This window comes from Oncorhynchus masou, chromosome 29 (genome assembly GCF_036934945.1).
Source record: "Oncorhynchus masou masou isolate Uvic2021 chromosome 29, UVic_Omas_1.1, whole genome shotgun sequence".
Lineage (NCBI taxonomy): Eukaryota > Metazoa > Chordata > Actinopteri > Salmoniformes > Salmonidae > Oncorhynchus > Oncorhynchus masou.
Window position 1 is genome coordinate 58,002,814 of NC_088240.1, and position 24,644 is coordinate 58,027,457.

General features: G+C 43.0%; 1 protein-coding gene across 1 annotated transcript in view; it reads left to right on the forward strand.

Moving 5' to 3' along the window:
• The first annotated feature begins 1,634 nt into the window (after window positions 1-1,634).
• Window positions 1,635-24,644, forward strand: part of LOC135520090 (serine/threonine-protein kinase 40) — a 31,223-nt gene continuing 8,213 nt past the window's right edge. Inside the window, exons 1-10 of the mRNA XM_064945415.1 lie at window positions 1,635-1,900; window positions 6,043-6,169; window positions 6,512-6,597; window positions 7,502-7,645; window positions 8,690-8,920; window positions 9,538-9,590; window positions 17,353-17,468; window positions 19,584-19,728; window positions 19,889-20,008; window positions 20,196-20,280. Of these exons, the coding sequence (XP_064801487.1) occupies window positions 6,052-6,169; window positions 6,512-6,597; window positions 7,502-7,645; window positions 8,690-8,920; window positions 9,538-9,590; window positions 17,353-17,468; window positions 19,584-19,728; window positions 19,889-20,008; window positions 20,196-20,280 (1,098 nt within the window). The 5' untranslated portion in view covers window positions 1,635-1,900; window positions 6,043-6,051. The remainder of the gene's footprint in view (window positions 1,901-6,042; window positions 6,170-6,511; window positions 6,598-7,501; window positions 7,646-8,689; window positions 8,921-9,537; window positions 9,591-17,352; window positions 17,469-19,583; window positions 19,729-19,888; window positions 20,009-20,195; window positions 20,281-24,644) is intronic.

The following is a 24,644-nucleotide window of genomic DNA, read 5'->3' on the forward strand; positions in this document are numbered from 1 at the left end:
TATGTCCAAATAAATCTCACCCATCCTGAATTTGGCCTCAACTCCCTCCTTGTCTGCGCCAACAATTCAGATTGCAGTAGAAACAGCACAATGCTGTACCTGCATGGGTTTGGGTTATTTGAGTGCCTCCTCAAGTCAAAGAGAACTGGATAGTCTGGGCATGTCTCTGAAGAACCCTCTCTCCCAGTCAACCATTCATCCACACATTCTCTCTTTCACTCACTCTCTCACACACACACAGACACAAGATCAGTGCATACCAAGCAGTCAAAACATGCTGAAACATGGCTGTGCTGAATGGACCTGTGGTGGAGGATTCAGGTGAGGCCTTCCTGACAGTCTGCTGGGGAGAGAGAGATGTCAGACCAGCGCCTTACCCAAGGCCATGGTTTATTTGGAAAACAAAGTCACTGCAGCACTGCAGCACCCTTCTCTTCCCTGCTACTCATCTCCAGGTTGTTCCGTAAAGGAGAATTCTCAGTCTGCTTATTTTCTTAAACAATGGTTAAAAAAATAGACAAACCAACAAAAAGATACATTATAGTCCTAAACCAATCATCCACCATGTTTCATGTTTGAATTAAAGCATGTAAAGAGGGAATGTGCCATATCCATGGATGCAAATTGATGACTCTTACAAGGCAGGGTCACTTCCCACAGAATTAAATAGGACACTTTAGAATGATATTGTATGTCCCTCTGTACCTCTAAGCTCTCTTGAGGTATGATTCACAGTTTCCTCATCAAAAGCTGTGGGCTGGAACAATGTTAACCACACAGGCTGACAAGTGTTTCATGTGGCCAGGGGCATACAGTGTGCTGAGTCAACACAGGAAGACTAGTGCAACCCAAATCACTTTGTGCCCTTTATATCCCCCTATACCCACCCACTGGATCGAAACTAGTAGGTGGGGGCGGGATTATTGTTCCATAAGAGGGATGCTAAATTTGAATCAGCATGGGAGGGTCTGCTTGTAGAAGGATTCTTTTTTTGGAGCCAAAAGACATGTTAGTCAGCATAACAGGTCAGGGAGGAAAGGGAGCACATTTCAGACACATGGAACTATTCTTTTTTTCAGAGTGAATCTACACCTTTCATTTATGTTTATAAGATTTCTAATCAATCAAATACATGTACTGGATGTATAACTGTATAATACTCAAATTATCTCGTACAATATGTACGATATGTACGGCAGGCATTCATTTGAATGAAGGTGTAGATATGTTTGGGAGTTAAACCAAAAGCCTGTTATCCATCTGAGTAGAGATGAGGATAATGATAGGAGTATAAAGTTAATGGGCTTTCCTCTCACTTGCTAAATTGGAGAGAATGGAGTGTTATGCTGGACCTATTGTTGCCACTGATTAGTTGAATGGATACAATATTTTCCTCCAAACTCATAATTTACTTGTTCATCTTTGTATAACAGTGTTGTAAAATCACGTGTGCATTTTGTAACTATATCGAATTGAATTGGACACATAGTTGGGCACTGCACCTCTGCTTAACGTTATGTCGTTCCTCGTCCTATTATCAAACACATTTAATCAAATTCTTAAACAATCAGCTGCATCTGCTAGACAAAATTACTCAATCAAATGATGTTTCTCTTTTTATTGGCTGGGCAAGTCTGTCAGTCATTCAATATGCGTCATTTCCGTTGTCAGGTGGCGCTGCTATGGAAAGATGCGATCAGAAAGCTGACGAATGGAAGCTGTTGCTGAGTGGTCATTTCGGTAATAGTGGCTAAAACAAACAGCGCGATATCAACCCTCCATATACGGTGTCCTTTCGTTGGGGATAACCAACTGCGTATGCACCGAACAAATACGTTTAAAGAAATGTTCATGCTGTAGTAATTACAACGCAGACTTTCCTCGGCGTTTTCAGCTCGAGGTAAGTTGTTGATAAAGAAAAAAAAAAAGACCTGAGTGAGCGAGGTGGCGAATGAGTTTGCTCTAGCGGTAGTAACGTTAGTAGTAGTAGTAGCAGCTAGCTAGCATGTACTTTGTTTAAATGGCCTCCCCGCTCTGCGCATTGTGTTGTTTAGCAGACAATTGGTAATTTCAAACTGAACAAATGTTTCCACAAATACCATGCATATTTGTCATTGGGGTTGTTCCTATGTGTGAGAAAAGCGTGCATTGTTGTAGTTCGCTAGCTTTGGGTTGTTCGTGAAATGGAACGTGTCCGATTTAGCTAAGGTTACCTAGCGTAGCTTTAATGACGCCGATTATCGTACATGGTTTTGTAATTAACATACCCACTGTTCCCATACACTGTACATGCGCAATGTTGCACTAATTCCTATTCATTTACAAACTTATTTTGCTTCAACATTGCGTTTGGGCGTGGGGCTCGTTTCGTTTGGAAACGCTTCTGGGTTATCGGTCAGTCGGTACTATAAATGGTACCTAGTTAGATTTGACTCATGACATAAGAGCAGGATGGCTTGAGTACAAATGGTGATGGTCGGCACTAGTGTCTGTTGTAGGAGTCAAAAGGGTTCGTGTTCACTACTTGCGGGATTGCATCCCTGCGATGCGTGCTCCTTTTCATTTGTCTTAAATGATAGCCTGATACAATGTTGCAACTAACACCACCTTGACACATTCTGTCGTCATTCCTCTCTAGTTATTTTTGGTGACCTTGTATGGCTAAGGGCATTCTAAATGTAACAATAGGCAGCCAGCTGCAAGATGGTAGGTAGCTAGAGCGCAGAAGGCTGAGCTTTCATCCAGGTACATCAAAAAACCTAGCAAGCTCGTTATGGACATCTTTATCATGATGTCCAACATATTTAGAGGGTGATTGACCGGTGCAACCTATAAATCATCTCCTCTGACAACATTGTGATAGCTTGGACTATTATGTATTCGGATGTCGCCTCGGTTCCAGGTATGAATGTGTGAAGAAGACATTTGGATCTGTAAGATGTATTTAGGGTTGGCTCCTTAACTAGTGCTTTTAGCTAATTATTTTGTTTTGCAACAGAACACTGTGGAATGCATGATTCATGCCGCTATAATAGGACGTGGGTGGTTCTCCGGTCACCTATCGCGGCCGTGTGCGCGCTCTCTAGCTATTTAAAGAGCGCATGTTCCCGTGGATGGCGTGGGATATTGTCTCTGGTGCCTTTTGTCTGATATGATTCAGTAGGCTGTGTTCCTAATCTTGCCAATCATTGTGCTTTCCTCGGATGGTTTGACCTTTGGTTCTTGAACTATTGGTAATTTGCTTACATTCATCAAATGTCAAACTAATCTGAAGTCAAGTTGTGAGCTGCCCATTTCAGGCAAGCCTAAGGTGCATGCATTACAGAAAGGTAATTGTTTTGTCACATGCTTTTAGGGCAGTACAGTGCTCTTGTAGAAATCTGAATCAGAGCCGACAGGTGCTGTTTGTAATAGTTCTCTTGTTGGACAGTCATTTTTAGCAGCATACCCTGTGTACTATTCCATCTTTGCAAATTGCAATGTCTAACATTTAGTTTAGATGACTTGTGTAAATTAAGTGTGGTAATTGATTGAGTATGCTGCTCTCCTACAGTTGTACATTTGACTGGGAGTAATATGTAAAGCACTGTTCATAAGCCTGCCTCCCTTGGTGATTGATGACTGGTTGAGATGGCGAGAGACATGATTTTGACACTGTATGCTTTTTTGAGATTTGAAAAAATCCTCATAGAAGTGAGAATTTGTGTAGGCCCGCTGACTTCTGCAACCTGTCGTGTCCTCACCAGAGCCAAACTGTGAGGCCCATGGTGGAAGTTTGAAAATGGAAAGATTTCTTGTTTTCCTTGGGTTCACTGTGTTTGCTAATGTGTGATCATTTTGACGAGTGTTGCCTGCACTGTATACTTTGAGTCTTTTGGTGGTGTCAGTTTCCAATATCGACTCTCATGCAGGTTGTTCAAATGTGTTCTTGTTGCTCTCTGCTGCCACTTTTATCAGTACGAATCATCTCTTTGGAATGTCTCTAGTAGGGTTGAGCTTGTACTGGCATGTGTCCACTAAAGATCTACGGTCACCACAATGCTGTCTTTAGGCACATTGACCTACCATCTTTGTGCTGCAGTTTCACTACAGAAATTCAAACGTGTTTTCGCTCTGAAACGATGCCCCCCTTTTACACCCTGGTACATGTTTCAGTTTACACTCTTATTGGTGTCATCCCTCTGACATTTTTAGCATTTCTGACAAATCCCAGTCCATGGTAACCCTGGGGCGACTGAACCGAGTGATTCACTCTCCTCCAGTTGGTTCTGAGCATTACTTTCCTGTTACGGGAACCAGAGCGCGTTTCATCACTTAGGGACTCCTTATCAGCAGGAAGCAAACAAAGCATATACCCCTCAAAGATAGAGTACCATAGGTTTTTATAGAGGTTGGCATGTTACTGTAGGTACATGTCACACAGGTTCCCCTGGCATGTGCCTTCACTTCCTTATCAGAAATGGTAGGGTTGCTATTTATTTTTCGGTCATGAAAAGAAGCCATGAGCCCAACCTTTTATGGGAAACGGTCTTCTGAGAGGAATTCGTAGCATTTTACTGTCAATGGTTATAACTCGCCACAGACTTACAGAACCACATACCAGTGCAGATTGAGTTTCAAGTTAATGTCACATGCGCTAGTACAGTGAAATGCTTTTGGCTAGCTGTAAACCTAACAATACAGTAATCAATATTAATGTAGTACTAATAAGAACACAAAGTAAGAAACTACATAGAAACCACACAGGTAGCCTAGTAGTTAGATCTTTGGGCCTGTAACCGTAAGGTTGCTGGATCGCATCCCCAAACTGACAAGGTGAGAATCTGTCATTTTGCCTCTGAACAAGGCAATTAACCCACTGTTCCACAGTAAGCATTCATTGTAAATAAGAATTTGTTCTTAACTGACTTGCCTGTTAAATGTACAAATATATTTTATTTTTTATATACATACATAAATGCATACATAGTCAGTTCCAATACCATATTTACAATGTGCAGGGATACTGGAGTGATAGTTAAATATGTACAGGGGTAAGGTGATTAGGCATCAGGATATATGATTAACAGAGTAGCAGAAGCATAAATGATGAGTGTGGTGTCAGTATGAATGTGAGTGTGCACAGACAGTGTAAAAATAAAAGGGTCTACTCAGTCAGCCCTTGTAGCCATTCTGCTAGCTATTTAGCAGTCTTATGGCTTGGGTATAGAAGCTGTTCAGGAGCCTGTTGGTGTCAGACTTAATGCACCGGTACCACTTGCCGTGTGGAAACGGAGTGAACGGTGGGGTGAGTCTTTAACGATTTTCCGGGCCTTCCTTTCACACACCTGATGGAGGTCCTAAAAGCTGCCCTGCAGGATTTTCAGAAAGTAATTGCTAAGGATAAAATGAAACCAGCATGAAAAAGCATCTATGCACAAAATGGCATTCAGCCTAATACATGTTTTGCCATCTTTAGCATTTCACCAGAATTCCACCCTTGCAGGATTTGATGTTGCAGTCATCTTACTGCATTCTGCATCAAGGCATTTGTCATTCAATGTGAGCACATGGATGTTTCGTTTGCATGCCACATTGAGGATTACAGCTGAGGCGTCATCTTTCTCACCAGAGACAACATCTGAATGAACCTATAATGGCTAGCCATTCACACTGTTTTGGTAAACTTGTGGGAGGGGTTTTCTAAAGTGGTTGGGCGGGGTTAAACCCTCTCTCTCATACCACAAGACAGACAGTCTGCTGCATTAGTCAAGTCTGAAACTTTCAGAGAGACCCCATGTATAGTCATGCAGTGTCAAGTATTATTGAGAACTAATGTATTTTCTATTGTATGACACATTGGTAGAATTTTGGTCATTTTAGCGGTTTAATTATGCAACTCAAGATGGATATTTTGCTAGTGGCCTGAAGGAACATCAAGACTATCAGTTAGTTTGAGAGTTTTGCTTCCTTGTGGTCACATTTCTGTCCTACACCACTTAATGTACCTATCTTGATCTGATGTTATCCGATTAGCTTTTTGCTGCTGTGTTCTTCCTGCAGAGCTCCAGCATGTCAAAGCGGCGCTCTTTGGAGAGGGGGGCCGGAGAGACTTCAGGCAGGGCCAGCAAGCTCCTCTGTCCTGGAATTGCTGGAAGCAATGCGAAGAGGGCAGGTCCCTTCATCCTGGGTAAGGGATGGTGGTACTAAGGGGCAAAAAAGGGAAAGGTTGCCCTCTTAGAACTGTGTGTTTGCGCAGGAAACTAGGAAAGAGGTGGGGGGAATTCAGTTAGTTTGAGGCAAGAATGTGAACTATTTGACGTTGGGTAGATGGCTCAATCTATTCTGAAGTTTCTTCAATCTTTTCAGGAAATGTATACTGTAAAACTTGTGAAATGTTAGCATAGGACTTCTGCTGTCTGCTAGATTATGTTAGGGGTGTTGAAGTTTGCATGCCTCCTAATTGTTTGCATTAGGGCACACACTCTCCTTACCTTTTGGTCATGCAGCTGTTGCCACTTCTTCCTTACAGGGCCTCGTTTAGGGAACTCGCCCGTGCCAAGTATAGTGCAGTGTCTCGCCAGGAAGGATGGGACGGATGACTTCTACCAGCTAAAAGTGAGTGGACACTATCTGTTTCTTTTGAATTATCTATTTTCACTGTTCGATGGAGATGAATTAGTGTCTTCAAACAATGGCTAGTTAGCTACAGTGTCCCAATAGCCGTTTGAACCTTTGACCTTCCTAAACAGACGTCTTTGTTGGTGTTCAGTTATGCCTTTACGGCCCTATTTCAGTGCAGCAGCCTGCGCTTGCTTAGGCGGGAAGACAAACTGTAGAGGCAATTTGTTTATTGGGGCAATCCAATAATCTGTTTTACACACAAGGTGTTTTTAGGAGGAAGAGCGAAAAGGTGGCACCCTGCCTCGGCCCCACTGCTAAGTCCCAGTGCAAAGGCTCTCTACCCCCCTCAGTGTCTCCTGAGTGTGTTGACCGTAGCATGTAGGGACATGTTTTTGCAAAGGATGAAATGAGCATGAAAAACCAGTTTTATTTTAGTCAATACTTAACACTTTTTTTCTTTTCTGAAAACTGCATTGTTGGTCAAGGGCTTGTAAGTAAGCATTTCACTGTTGTATTCGGCATGTGACAAATAAAAATTGATTTGATGTGCCAAAAATGCAGGCCTGTCTTGTCCCCTCTGGCTCTCACCCCCCCCCCCCCCCTTCCTAATTTCTTTCCCAAGGCCTAGATCAGCTGCTGGTGTCAGCTGTTAATGGTACATTTTTAGGCATTGTTGTAGGGGTGATGACTCCATGTGGTTCAGAGATTTCTCCCCAGTCCCAGGGTGTGTTCTCGGGGTCGAATTCATTAGGCGACACCGTTGCAAGATGTTTTGCAATGGGAAACAAAAACCAAGCTTTTCTTATTGGACATATCAATTTAGGCCCTGTCTGTTCCAGTCAGTTTTCTGTTTTTTGGTGCCTAATGAACACAACCTTGCTGCTGCTTTCTGTTGTAGATCCTGACGCTGGAGGAGCGGGCAGACGCTGCCGCAGAGACCCAGGAAGAGAGGCAGGGGAAGATGCTGCTGCACACCGAGTACTCCCTCCTCTCGCTGCTCCATAACCAGGACGGAGTGGTGCACCACCATGGCCTGTTCCAGGTAAATAGCAATAGTTTACTTGGTGCGTCACAAACTTTCACGTACATCGCTTGGTGCTGCAGCCCTTTGTAATGTCTTTCAATTATGAGAACTTCACAGACCTGTATTGAATTACTGTGATTGTACATTATTCTTTCTGATGAGAGACTTGCATAGTTTTTTACTAGCCTCCCAAAGACACCCATTCAGGGAAAAACATTATATTCACACCCCCTACCAACCACACTGCACAGTCCCAGTCCAGTTGAGCTTAGAGACACTTCCATAGAAATATTGAACCACCTTTTTCTTCAAGCCATCACTTTCCTAGTCGACCACTCGCACAGTGACTCAGCCCTCCTGCGCTTCCCATTTCTTTATAACTTTGTTATTGTTCCCTCTGCCGCCTCTCTCTTTCACAACCCTATTCCTCCTCAACACGCTCTTCCTAGAATAGCTACATTGAGCCGTGCGGCATGATTCATTCAAGGCTACAACGCTATTGATTAGTTTATTATAGTTCCGTCTCCAAGAGGGCCAGTTAATAATGATTTGTCTCAGGAAAGCCTTGAAGCCCAGCCATCTAAATCTGGACAAACCAATACCAATGGGGATCAGCTGGGGACGGTGGCTCGCTCAGAGGTGAATAGAGAAGAATGACCTTTGTTATTCATCTCAACCCCCCAAGGCTCAGTAGAGGTGAATGTGTCCTATTCACATTGGAGATGGGATGGTTGTGCACAGATCACTGAGCCCTGTCATCTCCTCCACTGTTCTCTCTCATAGCTGATCGTCAGACTGCAATTTCACTCGGCGATGGAAGCCGTTCAATTGTCATGTCTTTAATCCGAATTTGTTCTTTCTTACAATCTTCTAAAGAGATGCCCCAGAGTTGTATTGTTTAGGTTTTATTGGACAAGCACATTTTAATTCGGTTTTGTGGCCTTTTGTTTGTGCTTACTGAACACTACCCATAACAAAAGATCGTAAAGCGTGCTGTTAAAGGATACGGTCTCCTCTTTAATCACCCTAACCAATCCGCTCTCTCTCCCATGTCCACTTTAGGACCGGGCATACGAGATTGTGGAGGACCCGGAGGCCAACAATGGCAAGGTACGCCGGATGAAGAAGCGGATCTGCCTAGTGCTGGACTGCCTCTGTGCGCACGATTTCAGCGACAAGACTGCGGACCTCATCAACCTGCAGCACTACGTCATCAAGGAGAAGCGGCTGAGCGAGCGCGAGGCCATCGTCATCTTCTATGACGTGGTGCGTGTGGTGGAGGCCCTGCACAAGGTGAGTCCGGCCAACAAAACATGTACGGCATGTTTTTGAGGAAGACGAGGTGCAGAATTGCTAATCTTGATCACAATGCGTATGCCTAATTATTTGGAACATGTGGCGATTTGTAGATCAGTGATTCAACTCAGTCCGACTACAATGTAGCTGTTTGGATTTAGGCTTATTCGAACCAGTCCATCTGCTTCTCGACTAGGGTTCAGTCTGTGCTTTGCAGATTGACCAGGCTTTAAATTATCTGTTGATGGCCAGTTATTGGGAAGTTGTATGTCAGATTATCTGGTTACTGCTTTCACAGGCTGACCTTCATGATCAAGTAATTGGTCACGGACTTGACTATATAGTCATCTATGACCCATAGCTTTGACGATTATGTTTTTGAAAATATTTATGTATTAAAGTGCATTTTCTTTACGGTCTCCAACTTAAGTCTTGGGTGGGTTCAGACAAATCAAAATGTTACGTTTTTGTTAAGTTGCCCCTCCGTTGAGTCGTCCAAGCTAAACCGCTCCTATTGAGCAGTAACAGCATTGACTTGAGTTGCTTTTGTTCCAGTGCTTCATTCAACAACCGTCTGACAAATCTCATCCGTCTCTACCTCTTTCACCCTGCAGAAAAACATTGTGCACCGAGACCTGAAGCTTGGAAACATGGTGCTGAACAAACGGTAAGGACACAGTCATGCTTTCATATTTGGTTTAGCCATGCGAGAGGCCCCATCCAGTGTGTATCCGGTGTGCAACTGGGCTTCAACCCGAGCAGGGTCACGTCCTCGCAGCCTCGTGGAGACAGATCTCCCAGCCCAGTCCATTCACCCCTATTTCTTTCTCTCTATTACGGGTCAGTGACTCATTCCCTGTGGTCGGGTTTTGGAAGGCAGTGATGGGAACCTAGTGCGAAAAAGAGGTTGAAGAACATGCCCTCTTACTTTGTGCTCTGAGGGGGGGGTGGAACCGCACATGGTTGGAACCGCACATGGTTGGAACTCTGGCTCAAGTGCACATCAGGGCACAGTGCTGTGCTGCCATTAATCTGATTGGCCCTGCAGAATTCAGCCAGCTCTTTATCCATAAAGCCCCCCCCCAAAAAAATCTATTTTCAGTCTTATGTTCCATTATTTTTTTACATTGGGTAAAAGTACAGACTCCGAGCTTCAAAATGGTACATCATACACTGTAGTTGGAGAAAACATGGAAGTAATGCTGCTTTTAAAAGTTAATAAACTTATCCCATTTAAGAGAAGGGCATTCAAACATTTAGCTGTGATATTATTTGATTTTTTTCACATGTGCTCCACATTAATCCTTGGGAAACGTATATTTAGAAAAGGAATACTTTCACCAAATTGCCAAAATGATTTCTCTGTACATTCTCACCAAGTTCACACATTAGGCAAACCATTAACAGTATTAAATTGCCTATTGGTGTATCATAAAGATAACCTTTCACATTGAAGAACTACAGATTTGATCTTTGTTTACACCCGTTAAGCCTTAGACCCAACCATCTCTTAGGGCCGGCAGGGTAGCCTAGTGGTTAGAGCGTTGGACTAGTAGCCGGAAGGTGGCAAGTTCAAACCCCCGAGCTGACAAGGTACAAATCATTCTGCCCCTGAACAGGCAGTTAACCCACTGTTCCTAGGCTGTCATTGAAAATAAGTTGTTCTTAACTGACTTGCCTAGTTAAATAAAGGTAAAATAAAAAAATACAAAAAAGGATTTCACGTGAACACATGACTGAAAATATTTCAAGATTAAAACTAACTTCCAAGTGCTCAAGTTAGTAGCCTAAAATTAGAAATTTAACACAAGGGTGTCGTTAAAACACTACCTAGGCCTTTATCATAAGATCCTTTGAGTGACTTTGGTTCAGGTTATGATATGAGCAAACTGAACATATTTTGGTCTTGCCCTTTGGAGCAGGGCATGTAATGTCCATGGCCTTTGTCATTGCAATAGTCCTGATCTTATGTGTTTGCTGGGTTGTGTCCAGTCCAATGGATGCTTGCTCATCTCTGGAGGAAGGACATTATCGTTGCGCAGCAGCTGATAGCTAGTTCCATCAGTGTGAAAGGTCCTTGGCCAGAACACCAGGCTCCAGACAACTTAAGCTGTGAAGGAGAAAGGCAGACACAAATAGACAAGGCATTAAAACCTTGCATTTAAGTACCAAGAAAAATACCTGTAGTGCTGTTTGTTCATCTCCTTACACTTGTGGGGAGAGCAGGTTTCTGCTGAAAGACAAATTCCAGATCAATAGGTAAAGAAAATGTGTGAATTAATCTCCTATAGCTTGTTATTGCCTGTTACTAAAATGCCCTGTATACACTCAACCTGTATCCAGCCAAACAATGGCAATGCATACATTACAAGATAACTAGCTACCAATTAGCAAACGTTTAACTTCATCATTACCAGAAGGCTCGATGTACATGGTGTCCGTCTTGCCTAAATGCCATGGTTACTCCATGGAATTTTTTGGGGGTTGACAGAAGTCGTGCTAAAAAACAATGTAATATTCTCTACAAGCCAGTATATTGAATGAAATTGTATTTCCACTTTACCGGTTGTACATGCTGTTGATGGGGTATCCACAGGATAGTGCTGTTTACCTGACTCTTTGCAGTGCCGGAAGTTTGTTGCTTGTATTAATAGCCGACTGTAACCGAAATGTCGCCTGACACGCGTTTCCTTGCAATAAGCTGGAAGTGTTTGCCTTTTAGTTAGGCTTGGCCATATTTTTCAAGTGTTTGTCATCTGCAAATTGCATCAGTATTGAAAATAACAACTGGAAATACAGACCAGTGTACTAAAGGTTGGGTTGGTAACACTTCCCTGTGGATATTGTTTTATCAAATTACCTCCGACATAGATTACCGGTTGTCAACCGATGTCCCTAAATTGAAATTAAGTTAACATTCTGACTTTTAATGGGACTATTTGGGAATGTTGAGCCCACATGTTAGAGATGAGTGTAACTATTTCACTCTCTAATTTCTTTACGAGCCTAGTATTAATCTAGCTGGTCAGCTAGTTGAACATGCCGATGTCTAGCTATTTAGCCATTTCATCTGTGCCTGTCACTTAACTTGGTTTGATTAGCTTGCTCCACAGTTAGCTAACTTGCTCTTTTCGTTAGCTAACTAGTTAAACATAACAAACTGAAAAACATCGTCCTGGCTTTGTACATCAGCAATCAACATTAACCGCAGAATGCAACTGGCCATCTCAGCTAGCTGGCTATGACATTACCTGGATGCAACTGTCTAGCTAGCAAACAAGATAATTAACCCTTGTGCTTTTCTGGAAAAAATTGTCCATTGTGCTGTGGGTCAGGTTGACCTGCACAGTTTAAACAAAGTTAAAACAAAGAATCAAGTAAAAACAACTTTTTTGTCTTGTCAGATCTTTCAGAGAGAAATACAAGAATATTTGATTTAAAAAACTCAACTATTTGTTGAAAATATTTCTCACAAACTATCATTTTGTTTCCCCAGGTCGGCTTTTTCCCCCCTGGTGTTTTCCATTAACACTTAGGTGTGATTTGACTTTATTGGTCAAGCATCCCTTCAGTCTTTCTCTCCACATGTTGATCTGCTCTTTCTGCAGATGTATTTATCGCATTCTACACAAGTGGTGTTGGTTTTACGGTCTTGGCGAGAATGGCAGAGCAAATTGTGTAGTTCCTGGAACAATTGAGTACGTTGGAAGCTGACAGTCTACCTCGACTTTTTTATTTTATTTTTTTTAACCTTTATTTTACTAGGCAAGTCAGTTAAGAACAAATTCTTATTTTCAATGACGGCCTAGGAACAGTGGGTTAACTGCCTGTTCAGGGGCAGAACGACAGATTTTGTACCTTGTCAGCTCGGGGATTTGAACTTGCAACCTTTCGGTTACTAGTCCAATGCTCTAACCACTAGGCTACACTGCCGCCCCACTTTGTCGTGGTGACAGTGACCATTCTATATTACTGTCTTTGGACTTCTGTGTCCTCTCTTCTCTGGATGATGGTTGTTGCATGCGCTCTCATCTGATGGAGATGGTATGGCAGACCCCTCTGAAACCTCTTCAACAAAGCAAATTCACAATCAGGAGGACAATGCTGTTGATGATCCAGTCTCTGAAACCTCTTCTATTTCGCAGTCCCGAATTTGTGATGAGGCTTCATTGATTGAATCTTTTGGAGCTCATTTTTGACTGTCTGTCAGATCTGCTGCTCTCGCACTGAGGTTGGGCAACTCCTTTTCGCCCATAATTATAAAAGTGCAACCAGAACCAGTCAAAGCGGAATCCATCAAAGACACTGTTTATTTTGGACCCGTGCGAATATCTATACACAAGATTCTCCGGGTCAAAATGACCCACATGTTTGTATACAATCTGCAGACATTCCCCAACACATCAGTATGTGCACATTTTGAAGTCAGGTTCATGACCCTAAATGAGAAAAGTCATTGAATTTCATGGAGAAAAAGGTTAACTAGTATTTTTGGCAACTCAAAAGTAGAAATGGGTAAAATTGACCCACAACAATGCACGAGGGTTAAACAACGGGAAAGTGGCGTATTCATGGGTCTGAATGGGTTTCATTCATGCATACACATCTCTAATTACTTTTGCCCATACATCTGTTTCTCAAACTAGACACTCTAATGTACTTGACCTGTTGCTCACCGGGGCCTCCCACTCCTCTTTCTATTCTAGTTGGAGACAGTTTGCACTGTTCTGTGAAGGGAGTAGTACACAGCATTGTACGAGATCTTCAGTTTCTTGGCAATTTCTCGCATGGGATAGCCTTCATTTCTCAGAACAATAACAGACTGACGAGTTTCAGAATAAAGTTATTTGTTTCTGGTCATTTTGAGCTTGTAATCAAACCCACAAATGCTGATGTTCCACATACTCAACTAGTCTGAAGAAGGCCAGTTTTTATTGCTGCTTTTAATCAGAACAATAGTTTCAGCTGTGCTAGCATAATTGCAAAAGGGTTTTCGAATGATTAACTAGCCTTTTAAAATGATCTACTTAGATTATCAAACATGACGTGCCATTGGAACAGAGGACTGATGGTTGCTGATATTGGGCCTCTATCTATTTCCAGCTACAACATTAACAATGTCTACACTTTGTTTTCTGATCAATTTGATATTTTAATGGACAAATGTGCTTTTCTTTCAAAAACCAGGATATTTCTTAATGACCCCAAACTTTTGAACAGTAGTGTACATTTTGCACAATGAGAACTTGTCTCTCAAATACATTGTTAGTTATTGGTTAGCTAGCTAGTGAATTTTTGCCTTACTAGCATTGACATGAAATCAGTCAACACCTAAAGGCATTGTATCAATAATATGAAACGAGCAAAATTTGGCCATCCAGAATCTCAACACGCTGACTTTTGCACCATGGAAGCGCGCACATCAGTTTCCTGACATGGTCAGCTAACCCATCTATAGTGAATCTAGAACGATATCGCAGCCTCTTGCGACATAGATATTGTGGATGTCAGTATTGCAATCTTATATCAAAAGTAGATTAATCGTGCATCCCTAGTGAGCACCATTCGGCCGCCGTAGAGGTGATGAAACAGTGTTTTGTTGTGGCCGGTTGGGCTTCTGCACAGAACAGAGCAGACGAGTAGAACACTCTGTCCCAGCTGGAGACAAAAGGAGAGGCCTGCCAAAGGCCCTCCATAGCTCAGGGCTGACTCACCATGGACACACATGTCTCTCGCTTTCTCACACACACTCTGCCCTCTATTTACTTTCCCTCCCTCTGCTCTGTCTGTCAGAAGCTTTTTTTTTCTCACAAACTATTTGCTCCTTACTCCTTTCTGTTTTCTCATGCTTCCTTTCTTCCATTCCCTCTCATTGTCTTCCTTTTTTGGCTTTTGCCTTTGCTCTCCGTGGTTTCATGTGTCCTCGCTGAATGTGCATGCATACAGTATGGGGGAGGGATGGATGGAGAAAGGCCTCTCCCAGATTTAGGGTATGCAAAAAACGATTTTACACCAGACACTTGTACATGTGAAGCAGGACAAATGTAAGCACCCCCGATTTTGATATTCGATCTCTGTGCACTTTCACCACCCTGTGAAGTTCATAACTTATTTAATCTGCCTAATAAACTACATGCCTTTCCCAGTCCTAGTGGTGGGCTATGTTGTGTGGTCTTATCATCGAATGAATCGAAGATTACTTCGATATGACTGCTATTATATAACTATTTGTGCATAAAGGCGTTTACACGGTTATTTCTCGTGTAATTTTTGACAAACATGGCTTGCCGACAATAAAGGTACCTGCATTTCCTGTTTCCATCATGGTTCAGGTCATTAATCCACAGGAAATGGATGGAAATGAGGCTATTATTGCATTTTGCCAGCAAGTTGTTTTAAATAGCTGGTGTTTGTAGGCTAGTAATACTTAAATAACCGAGGGTGTACTTTAGGGTTGTAAGATGTTTGGTTGATTGCTAACTAGACTTGAGCCTCCTTGTCAGGTAATCAGTCTTTCGACTGCGAGGTGCTTGTTTGTCGTCATGCTTCTGTCAGCTGACGGTGACATCAGCCTCTGCATATATTCCCACTGACTGTGCTGTACAGGTGTAAACTAATCTTCAATCTTCCCTTCACCAACTTCCTGTCCTCAAGCGGTGTGCTGTATCATTGTCAGGAGTTTGCTTATGCTGGAAATAAACATTGCAAACCAAATTTTAAAGAGGGCGGTACAGGGTTCACAAACAAGTAAAGGCAACATTTCAAAAATAGGAGCAGCTTTTAGTCCATCTGTGTTTAAAACTGGAAAGCAAAGTTGACCTTTTTTTAATATTGTAAATTGTTTGATTGGACACTAGTCACACACAGGTCAATCCCAAAATGTTTGAGATCCTTGATCTCACCACAGGTTTTTTTGAAAATAAAATCTCTCAAATATAGCATCAATTTGAGGGACACTCATGCTGAAATAGTTTTTCATTTAATTTTTTAAAACATTTTTTGCGCAATTTGAGCTTCATGTAAAGCCAGAGGATGCCATGTTCAACCTCTTTCCCATCAGTCTGGTTATTTTGGGCAGGATGGGGATGGGGGGGTCACAAGGGATGTGGAGGTTTCTGGTTTCCTGTCTCCTGGGGTCACATGACCAGAAAGCGGAGACGGTGTGGTTCTTTTGGTCAACCCAGTCCTAAAGGTCCCTCTCACGAGGCGAACACGCTATCTCTTTCATGGAGAGGATACAGAGTAAGAATAGCAACCGCAGTTGTGTGATGCATGCAGGCAAAAGAAAGGCCCCCTTCATAAAGCAGCTTTTTATCTAGAGCCCTTCAAGCGCAGCTTCCTGTCATTGTGAAGTTCAAAAGGCTACTGCATTATAGACAATTCATGCTCACAAATTTTGAACAGCCTCCTCAGATGGTAGACTGTTAAGACAGAATTGTTTCATCTTTAAAAATGTTTTTTACAATGTGGCATTTTTAGCAAGCATGTTTTCACAGGAATTAACCTTGGCCTAAATGTGGCCTTCTGTCTGTGAGCAGAATGTGAACCGCATACAGTGTGAAAGTGAGAGCATAGGGGAAGCTGCATTGACCTTGGAGAAAGGGGTGAGAGCGTGAACTTGAGTGGACTAAGGCGCTAAATTTCAGTTGTGATTTGTGTAGCCTGTGCATGCGTTGTGTGGGTCGATTTAAGGAAAAAGTGCACACACAAGCTTATGTGCTTTGCATACACATTCGTCAATTCAATTCCATGGCGGATTAGTCATTGAGATAATTAGCCCAAACCACAGGTTGACTCACATGTTTGTCAAAGTGCAGCCTTTTTTATTTCCTCTTTCTCTCTACTGTATGAAGGCCTACCATTAAACCCTGCACCCCCCCCCCCCCACACACACACACACACACACACTGTTTATCTATGATGACTCATGCAAACATCTGATAGGCCTATGTTTCTACAGAAACCAATATGATGTCCCTAGCAACGGCTCTTGAGTGCAGACTGTCTGGAGTTTACCCTGTCTCTAGATATCACTGTCCTCCTGGTTTGGAGTTGTCCCTTCAACTGCTGCTTGTGATCAGTCTTGTGTTTCTATAACTTCTTCTTAGCATTAAAAAAAAAAAAAAAAACAGGAGTCGAATGCTTTGCTCAGTTAAATGTGCTGCAGTCAAATTAATTAGTGAGTGACCTACGCCTCCCACGTCAGTCTGCATCTATTTAGTTTCATGAAGCATTGTGTATCACACAGGCCTACCAATCACTTTTTTTTTTGTGATGACGAGGCAGACCATTAGTCGAAGCGGAGTACAGTTTCCTTAGGTCATATTCATTAGGGCATACTGGTGCATTTCTTTCACGCAGTTTGACAGAGTACTTCTGTTTTGTATCTACTGAATATGACTCTGTTGGTGTCTCTCTGTGTACCCTAGGACTCACCGGATTACCATCACCAACTTCTGCCTGGGCAAGCACCTGGTGAGCGAGGACGACCTGCTGAAGGACCAGCGAGGAAGTCCAGCCTACATCAGCCCTGACGTACTGAGTGGTGAGAGGACGCGCGCACACACACAGATGGCATGAGAGGGGAAAGGAGAAGGAAGTTCTGTCAGTCTGTCACAAATGCTACTGATTGATGCCAAACACAATCGCGTAACAGTTCAATTGAAACTTCCATATCTCCATGCTTGCTTTATGTAACAAGTGGACGCAAATCATGTAGGCCTATTGATTTCCAAGGATAACTCTCATGTTATTTGTGAAATGTGTTGGAGGTTTGACTGATAAGCTCCTGTTATATACTTTACTGTTCTGTTGAAAGGGTCAGCCAAGTTTAATCTGGGTCAAGCTGGGAAACTGCGAGTCAGTCAGTAGGCTTGCGTAATGTTTGGCAGGCCACTGTTGCGTTGGATATTTCCGGTTATTAGGCAACACCGATTTTGCGAACTTGGGAACATTAGTGAAGGCTGAATCTCAAGGTATTTTGTTTTTCATTTATTGACTTGATCATCTCCGTTGCATGATGTTCTCTCGCGATAAGCTACATGTTAGGGTATGTGGTGTTGATTTTGTTTGGGTTTATTGCAAACATGTATACTGTGCTACATTTTGCTATTAGTTTAATCGCTTGCTGCAGAGACGGCACACAATATTCACTCGGTAGTTTGTGCACACAGTTTGAAAAGTATTCTTAGCCCTTCAGTCTAGACACGATTGTCAGGGAAAAGTGTGAAACGAGCAGATTTGGATGGTGTCGTCTTCCCCGCTCCATTTAAAACGCAGAACCCAGGCCTATATGAGCGAAACATGACAAGTTGGAGACAGAACAATGAAACTGAGCTCCGGTGAGTCACCCTGATGACTCACCGAGAGGGAAACTACTCCCAACCCCCGTCCCCGTCTGTGTGTCAAATGCATTACCATTATTGCCCCATGGGCGGAGGGAGGGAAGCAAGCCACTGCCGACCACCTCTTTATAACAACACTTTTCTCTGGTTCTAAAGAGGAGCACCATGCTCATTTGTCCTCCCATACATCACTGTCTTCTGACTCCTCGTGCCTTTACTGTTTGATATAGGTTTAAGCATAATGGAGGTATGGTATTGCCAGATGGGATTGCGGTTGGGAATTTCTTGGAAGATGAGTCTAGAACTGCAGTTGGAGATTGAGTCACATTGTCTTCTGTGTCCAATTGGTTAATCATTCATTCTGAGGTTGATTAATGAGATATTATGGGTGGTTCTGGAGGAGGACAGTGGGTTGAAGAGTAATGACAAACAATGTTTGTGGTTGAATTAAGATTCGATAGTGTGATTGTACTGGTGCATGTACGTACATGATGTTTTGCATATAGGCTTCCACACGTTTTTTTAAAGAAATGTCATTTTCTCAGTTGCAAAATGTCAAACATTAACCCGTTTTCCCTCTACACTTTTCATGCGTGTATATGTCGGATACAAAATGTAATGATGGGAATAATGGAACCGGTAAATTTTCATATTGTCAACATGTTTTTTTGGGGGAACTTTCAAAATGTCAACAACATTTTAAACTTTGTCAGTGAACTGCTGGTGCAAATGCTTTTATGCTCATGAATATAATAACATGGTATCAAACTTTGAGTTAGGCGAAGACGTGTTATCTTCCCACTATGACTTGTCACAAAAGCATGCAGTTTAGGCTACAGATGAAATAAATGATGCACTTCACAGAGTGGTGAAAGTGCGTAGTGATGAGCTTGCTGCTGCTTTCCAATAAATATCAAGGGTCTTATTCTGGTGACAGGATACACAATGCTTGGCTGCCGTTAGACAAAAATGCACTTTTTTGTTGTCCATAACGATAATCTCATGTTGGCTATACGTGTTCTCTAGCCAACAGCGCCCAGGTAGCATTGTTGGCTGGAGTGCCCATGCCAGCATTGATTTAAAAAAAATAATATTTATCCGGTACATGGGAATTTAACTGCAAAAGGTATTTTAATGTGCATTACGTCATCACTTACAGCCTTTTATCAGTACAAGTCCAGTTGATGGAAATGCATCGTTGGTGGGAAAATTCACTTTTTCTTAAAAAAAAAGGATTTTAATAAATCTGTCGCCATTTGTAATGAAACCTAGTTCGTGAAACATTTTTTTAATTAATCTATTACCTTCCTTTGCAGGCCGGCCGTACCACGGTAAGCCCAGTGACATGTGGGCCCTTGGCGTGGTGCTGTTCACCATGCTCTACGGCCAGTTCCCCTTCTACGACAGCATACCTCAGGAGCTATTCCGCAAGATCAAGGCTGCAGAGTACTCCATCCCAGAGTAGGTCAACATACAAGCATCCGCCAACACCTCGACAGCTACGGAGGACCGTGCTCTTATTGGTTTCTCCTATGTATTATGCAACAGTTTCTCCTTCTGGTTTTGACGGCCATAAACATAACTATTCCCCCTCTATCCTTTCCTCCCTCTCTCCCCTCAGGGACGGGCGTGTGTCGGAGAACACTGTGTGTCTTATACGGAAGCTGCTGGTGCTGGACCCCCAGCAGAGGCTGACCGCTGCCGAGGTCCTGGAGTCTCTCAGCGGCATTATTGCCTCATGGTGAGTCACGCCCTCTGGTGGACATGGAGAGAACTGTAAATATTGCCAGTGGTGGTTTAAAAAGTGCATAACAACAATGCATTCTCATCTGGTTTGAGAATATCATGTTTAACTTGGTGGCATTAATAGAATCATCAGTCAACCCTTGCTGTGTCTATAAACTTCCTTTTGTGTGTGCGCTTTGCAGGCAGTCAGTATCCTCTTTGACCGGACCTCTTCAGGTTGTACCGGACATTGATGACCAGGTCAGCCACCCAGAGCATCTCCAGGAGGTGAGATCCCTGTGGTCAACAGCCCCTTGATCCTCCTTTAGCATTAGCACATGGCTAATCCTCAGAACTTCAGCTCACCCAAAGCCTTCTGGGGAATAGAGCCAAATGCTCCTCTCTTATTGACTGGTGCCTTGGTGTTTGATGTTCTCACTGCGCCACCATGAGGCTACCACTTTCATTACATTTGAATCCAATCTTCTTAAATCTAAAGGTGTTGTAAGAAATACAGAAGTGTGTATAGTATAGCTTGACATGCAGTGAGGGGGAAAAAGTATTTGATCCCCTGCTGATTTTGTACGTTTGCCCACTGACAAAGAAATGATCAGTCTAATTCTAATGTTAGGTTTATTTGAACAGTGAGACAGAATAACAACAAAAAATCCAGAAAAACGCATGTCAATTTTTATAAAATGTCCTAATCTCAGTTTGTTACCTGTATAAAAGACACCTGTCCACAGAAGCAATCAATCAATCAGATTCCAAACTTTCCACCATGGCCAAGACCAAAGAGCTCTCCAAGGATGTCAGGGACAAGATTGTAGACCTCCACAAGGCTGGAATGGGCTACAAGATCATCACCAAGCAGCTTAGTGAGAAGGTGACAACAGTTGGTGCGATTATTCGCAAATGGAAGACACACAAAATAACTGTCACTCTCCCTTGGCCTGGGGCTCCCTGCAAGATCTCACCCCGTGGAGTTGAGATGATCATGAGAACGGTGAGAAATCAGCCCAGAACTACACGGGAGGATCTTGTCAATGATCTCAAGGCAGCTGGGACCATAGTCACCAAGAAAAGTGAAGGACTGAAATCCTGCAGCGCCCGCAAGGTCCCCCTGCTCAAGGAAGCACATACATGCCCGTTTGAAGTTTGCCAACATCTGAATGATTCAGAGGACAACTGGGTGAAGTGTTGTGCTCAGATGAGACCAAAATGGAGTTCTTTGGCATCAACTGAACTCTCAGTGTTTGGAGGAGGAGGAATGCTGCCTGTGACCCCAAGAACACCATCCCCACTGTCAAACATGGAGGTGGAAACATTATGCTTTGGGGGTATTTTTCTGCTAAGGGGACAGGACAACTTCACTGCATCAAAGGGACAATGGACGGGGCCATGTACCGTCAAATCTTGGGTGAGAACCTCCTTCCCTCAGCCAGGGCATTGAAAATGGGTCGTGGATGGGTATTCCAGCATGACAATGACTCAAAACACATGGCCAAGGCAGCAAAGGAGTTGCTCAAGAAGAAGCACATTAAGTTCCTGGAGTGGCCTAGCCAGTCTCCAGACCTTAATCCCATAGAAAATCTGTGGAGGGAGCTGAAGGTTTGAGTTGGCAAACGTCAGCCTCAACCTTAATGACTTGGAGAAGATCTGCAAAGAGGAGTGGGATAAAATCCCTCCTTTGTGTGCAAACCTGGTGACCAACTACAAGAAACGTCTGACCTCTGATTGCCAACAAGGGTTTTGCCACCAAGTACTAAGTCATGTTTTGGAGAGGGATCAAATACTTATTTCCATTCATTAAAATGCAAATCAATTTATTGACGTGTTTTTTCTGGATTTTTTTATTCTCTCACTTTTCAAATAAACCTACCATTTAAAAGTATAGACGGATCATTTTTGTCAGTGGGCAAATGTACAAAATCAGCAGGAGAAAATACTATTTTCCCTCACTGCACATTCTCAGTTATAAAGCTGTAGAATCAAATCCACATCAAATTTGATTTTGTCACATGTGCTGAATACAACAGGTGTTGGTAGACCTTACAGTGAAATGCTTACTTGCAAGCAATGCTAACCAACAATGCAGTTAAAGTAAATGATAAGAAATAAAATTAACAAATTAAAAGAGCAGAAGTAAAATAACAATAGCGAGGCCATATACAGGGGGTACCGGTACAGAGTCAATGTGCTGGGGCACGGGTTAGTCGAGGTAATATGTACGTAGAGTTAAAGTGACTGAATAGATAATAACAGAGTAGCAGTATTGTAAAAAAAAAAGGGGGGGGGGGCAGGCAATGCCTATAGTCTGGGTAGCCATTTGATTAGATGTCCAGGAGTCTTATGGCTTGGGGGTAGAAGCTGTTTAGAAGCCTCTTGGACCTAGACTTGGCGCTCTGGTACCGCTTGCCATGCGGCAGCAGAGAGAACAGTCTATGACCAGGGTGGCTGGAATCTTTTTGACAATTTTTAGGGCTTTCCTCTGACACCACCTGGTATAGAGGGCCTGGTTGGCAGGAAGCTTGTCCCCAATGATGTACTGGGCCATACGCGCTACTCTGTAGTGCCTTGCGGTTATAGGCAGTTGCCTTGCGGTTATAGGCAGTTGCCATGTCAAGCAGCGACGTTCTCGATGGTACAGCTGTAGAACCTTTTGAGGATCTGAGGACCCATGCCAAATCTTTTCACTCTCCTGAGGGGGAATTGGATTTGTCGTGCCCTCATCATGACTGTCTGTGTGCTTGGACCCTTTAAAAAATACACTGCTCAAAAAAATAAAGGGAACACTAAAATAACACATCCTAGATCTGAATGAAATATTCTTATTAAATACTTTTTTCTTTAATTTTTTGTGATTTTGCTGACGACAAAATCACACAAATTATCAATGGAAATTAAATTTATCAACCCATGGATGTCTGGATTTGGAGTGACACTCAAAATTAAAGTGGAAAACCACACTACAGTGCCTGGGCATGCTCCTGATGAGGTGGCGAATGGTCTCCTGAGGGATCTCCTCCCAGACCTGGACTAAAGCATCCGCCAACACCTCGACAGTCTGTGGTGCATGGAGCGAGACATGATGTCCCAGATGTGCTCAATTGGATTCAGGTCTGGGGAATGGGCAGGCCAGTGCATAGCATCAATGCCTTCCTCTTGCAGGAACTGCTGACACTCCAGACACATGAGGTCTAGCAAACCCGTCATGCTGGAGGATGTTGCAGGCAGCAGAACATTCTCCACGGCGTCTCCAGACCCTGTCACGTGCTCAGTGTGAACCTGCTTTCATCTGTGAAGAGCACAGGGCGCCAGTGGCGAATTTGCCAATCTTGGTGTTCTCTGGCAACTGCCAACTGTCCTGCACGATGTTGGGCTGTAAGCACAATCCCCACCTGTGGACGTCGGGCCCTCATACCACCCCCATGGAGTCTGTTTCTGACCGTTTGAGCAGACACATGCACATTTGTGGCCTGCTGGAGGTCATTTTGCAGGGCTCTGTCAGTGCTCCTTCTTGCACAAAGGTGGAGGTAGCAGTCCTGCTGCTGGGTTGTTGCCCTCCTTCGGCCTCCATGTCTCCTGATGTACTGGCCTGGCTCCTTTTAGCGCCTCCATGCTCTGACAGACACAGCAAACCTTCTTGCCACAGCTCGCATTGATGTGTCATCCTGGATGAGCTGCACTACCTGAGCCACTTGTGTGGGTTGTAGACTCCGTCTCTTGCTACCACTAGAGTGAAAGCACCACCAACATTCAAAAGTGACAAACATCAGCCAGGAAGCATAGGAACTGAGAAGTGGAGGTCACACACACTACTGAGCCTCATTTTGACTTGTTTTAAGGACATTACATCAAAGTTGGATCAGCCTGTAGTGTGGTTTTCCACTTTAATTTTGAGTGACTCCAAATCCAGACCTCCGTGGGTTGATACCTTTAATTTCCATTGATAACGTTTGTGTGATTGTATTGTCAGCACATTCAACTATATAAAGAAAAAAGTATTTAATAAGTATTTCATTCAGATCTCGGATGTGTTATTTTAGTGTTCCCTTTATTTTTTTGAGCAGTGTATATATTTCACCTGTATTTAACCAGGAATGCAGGTTGAGAACAAGTTCTCATTTACAACTGCAACCTGGCCAAGATAAAACAGTTCTATGACACAAACTGAGTTACACATGAAATTAACAAGCATACAGTCAACACAATAGAAAAAAGTCTATAAACAGTGTGCAAATGGCGTGAGGTAAGGCAATAAATAGGCCATAGTAGCGACGTAATTACAGTTTAGCAAATTGAAACCGGAGTGATAGATGAGCAGATGTGCAAGTAGAAATGTATTTATTTTACCTTTATTTAACCAGGCAAGTCAGTTAAGAACAAATTCTTATTTTCAATGACAGCCTAGGAACAGTGGGTTAACTGCCTGTTCAGGGGAAGAACTACGAAATACTGGTGTGCAGAAAAGTAAATAAAAACAATATAGGGATGAGGTAGGTAGATTCGGTGGGCTTTTTACAGATGGGCTATGTACAGCTGCAGCGATCGGATAGCTGATGTATAAAGTTAGTGAGGGAAATATAATTCTCCAGCTTCTGCGATTTTTGCAATTCGTTCCAGTCATTGGCAGCAAAGAACTGGACGGA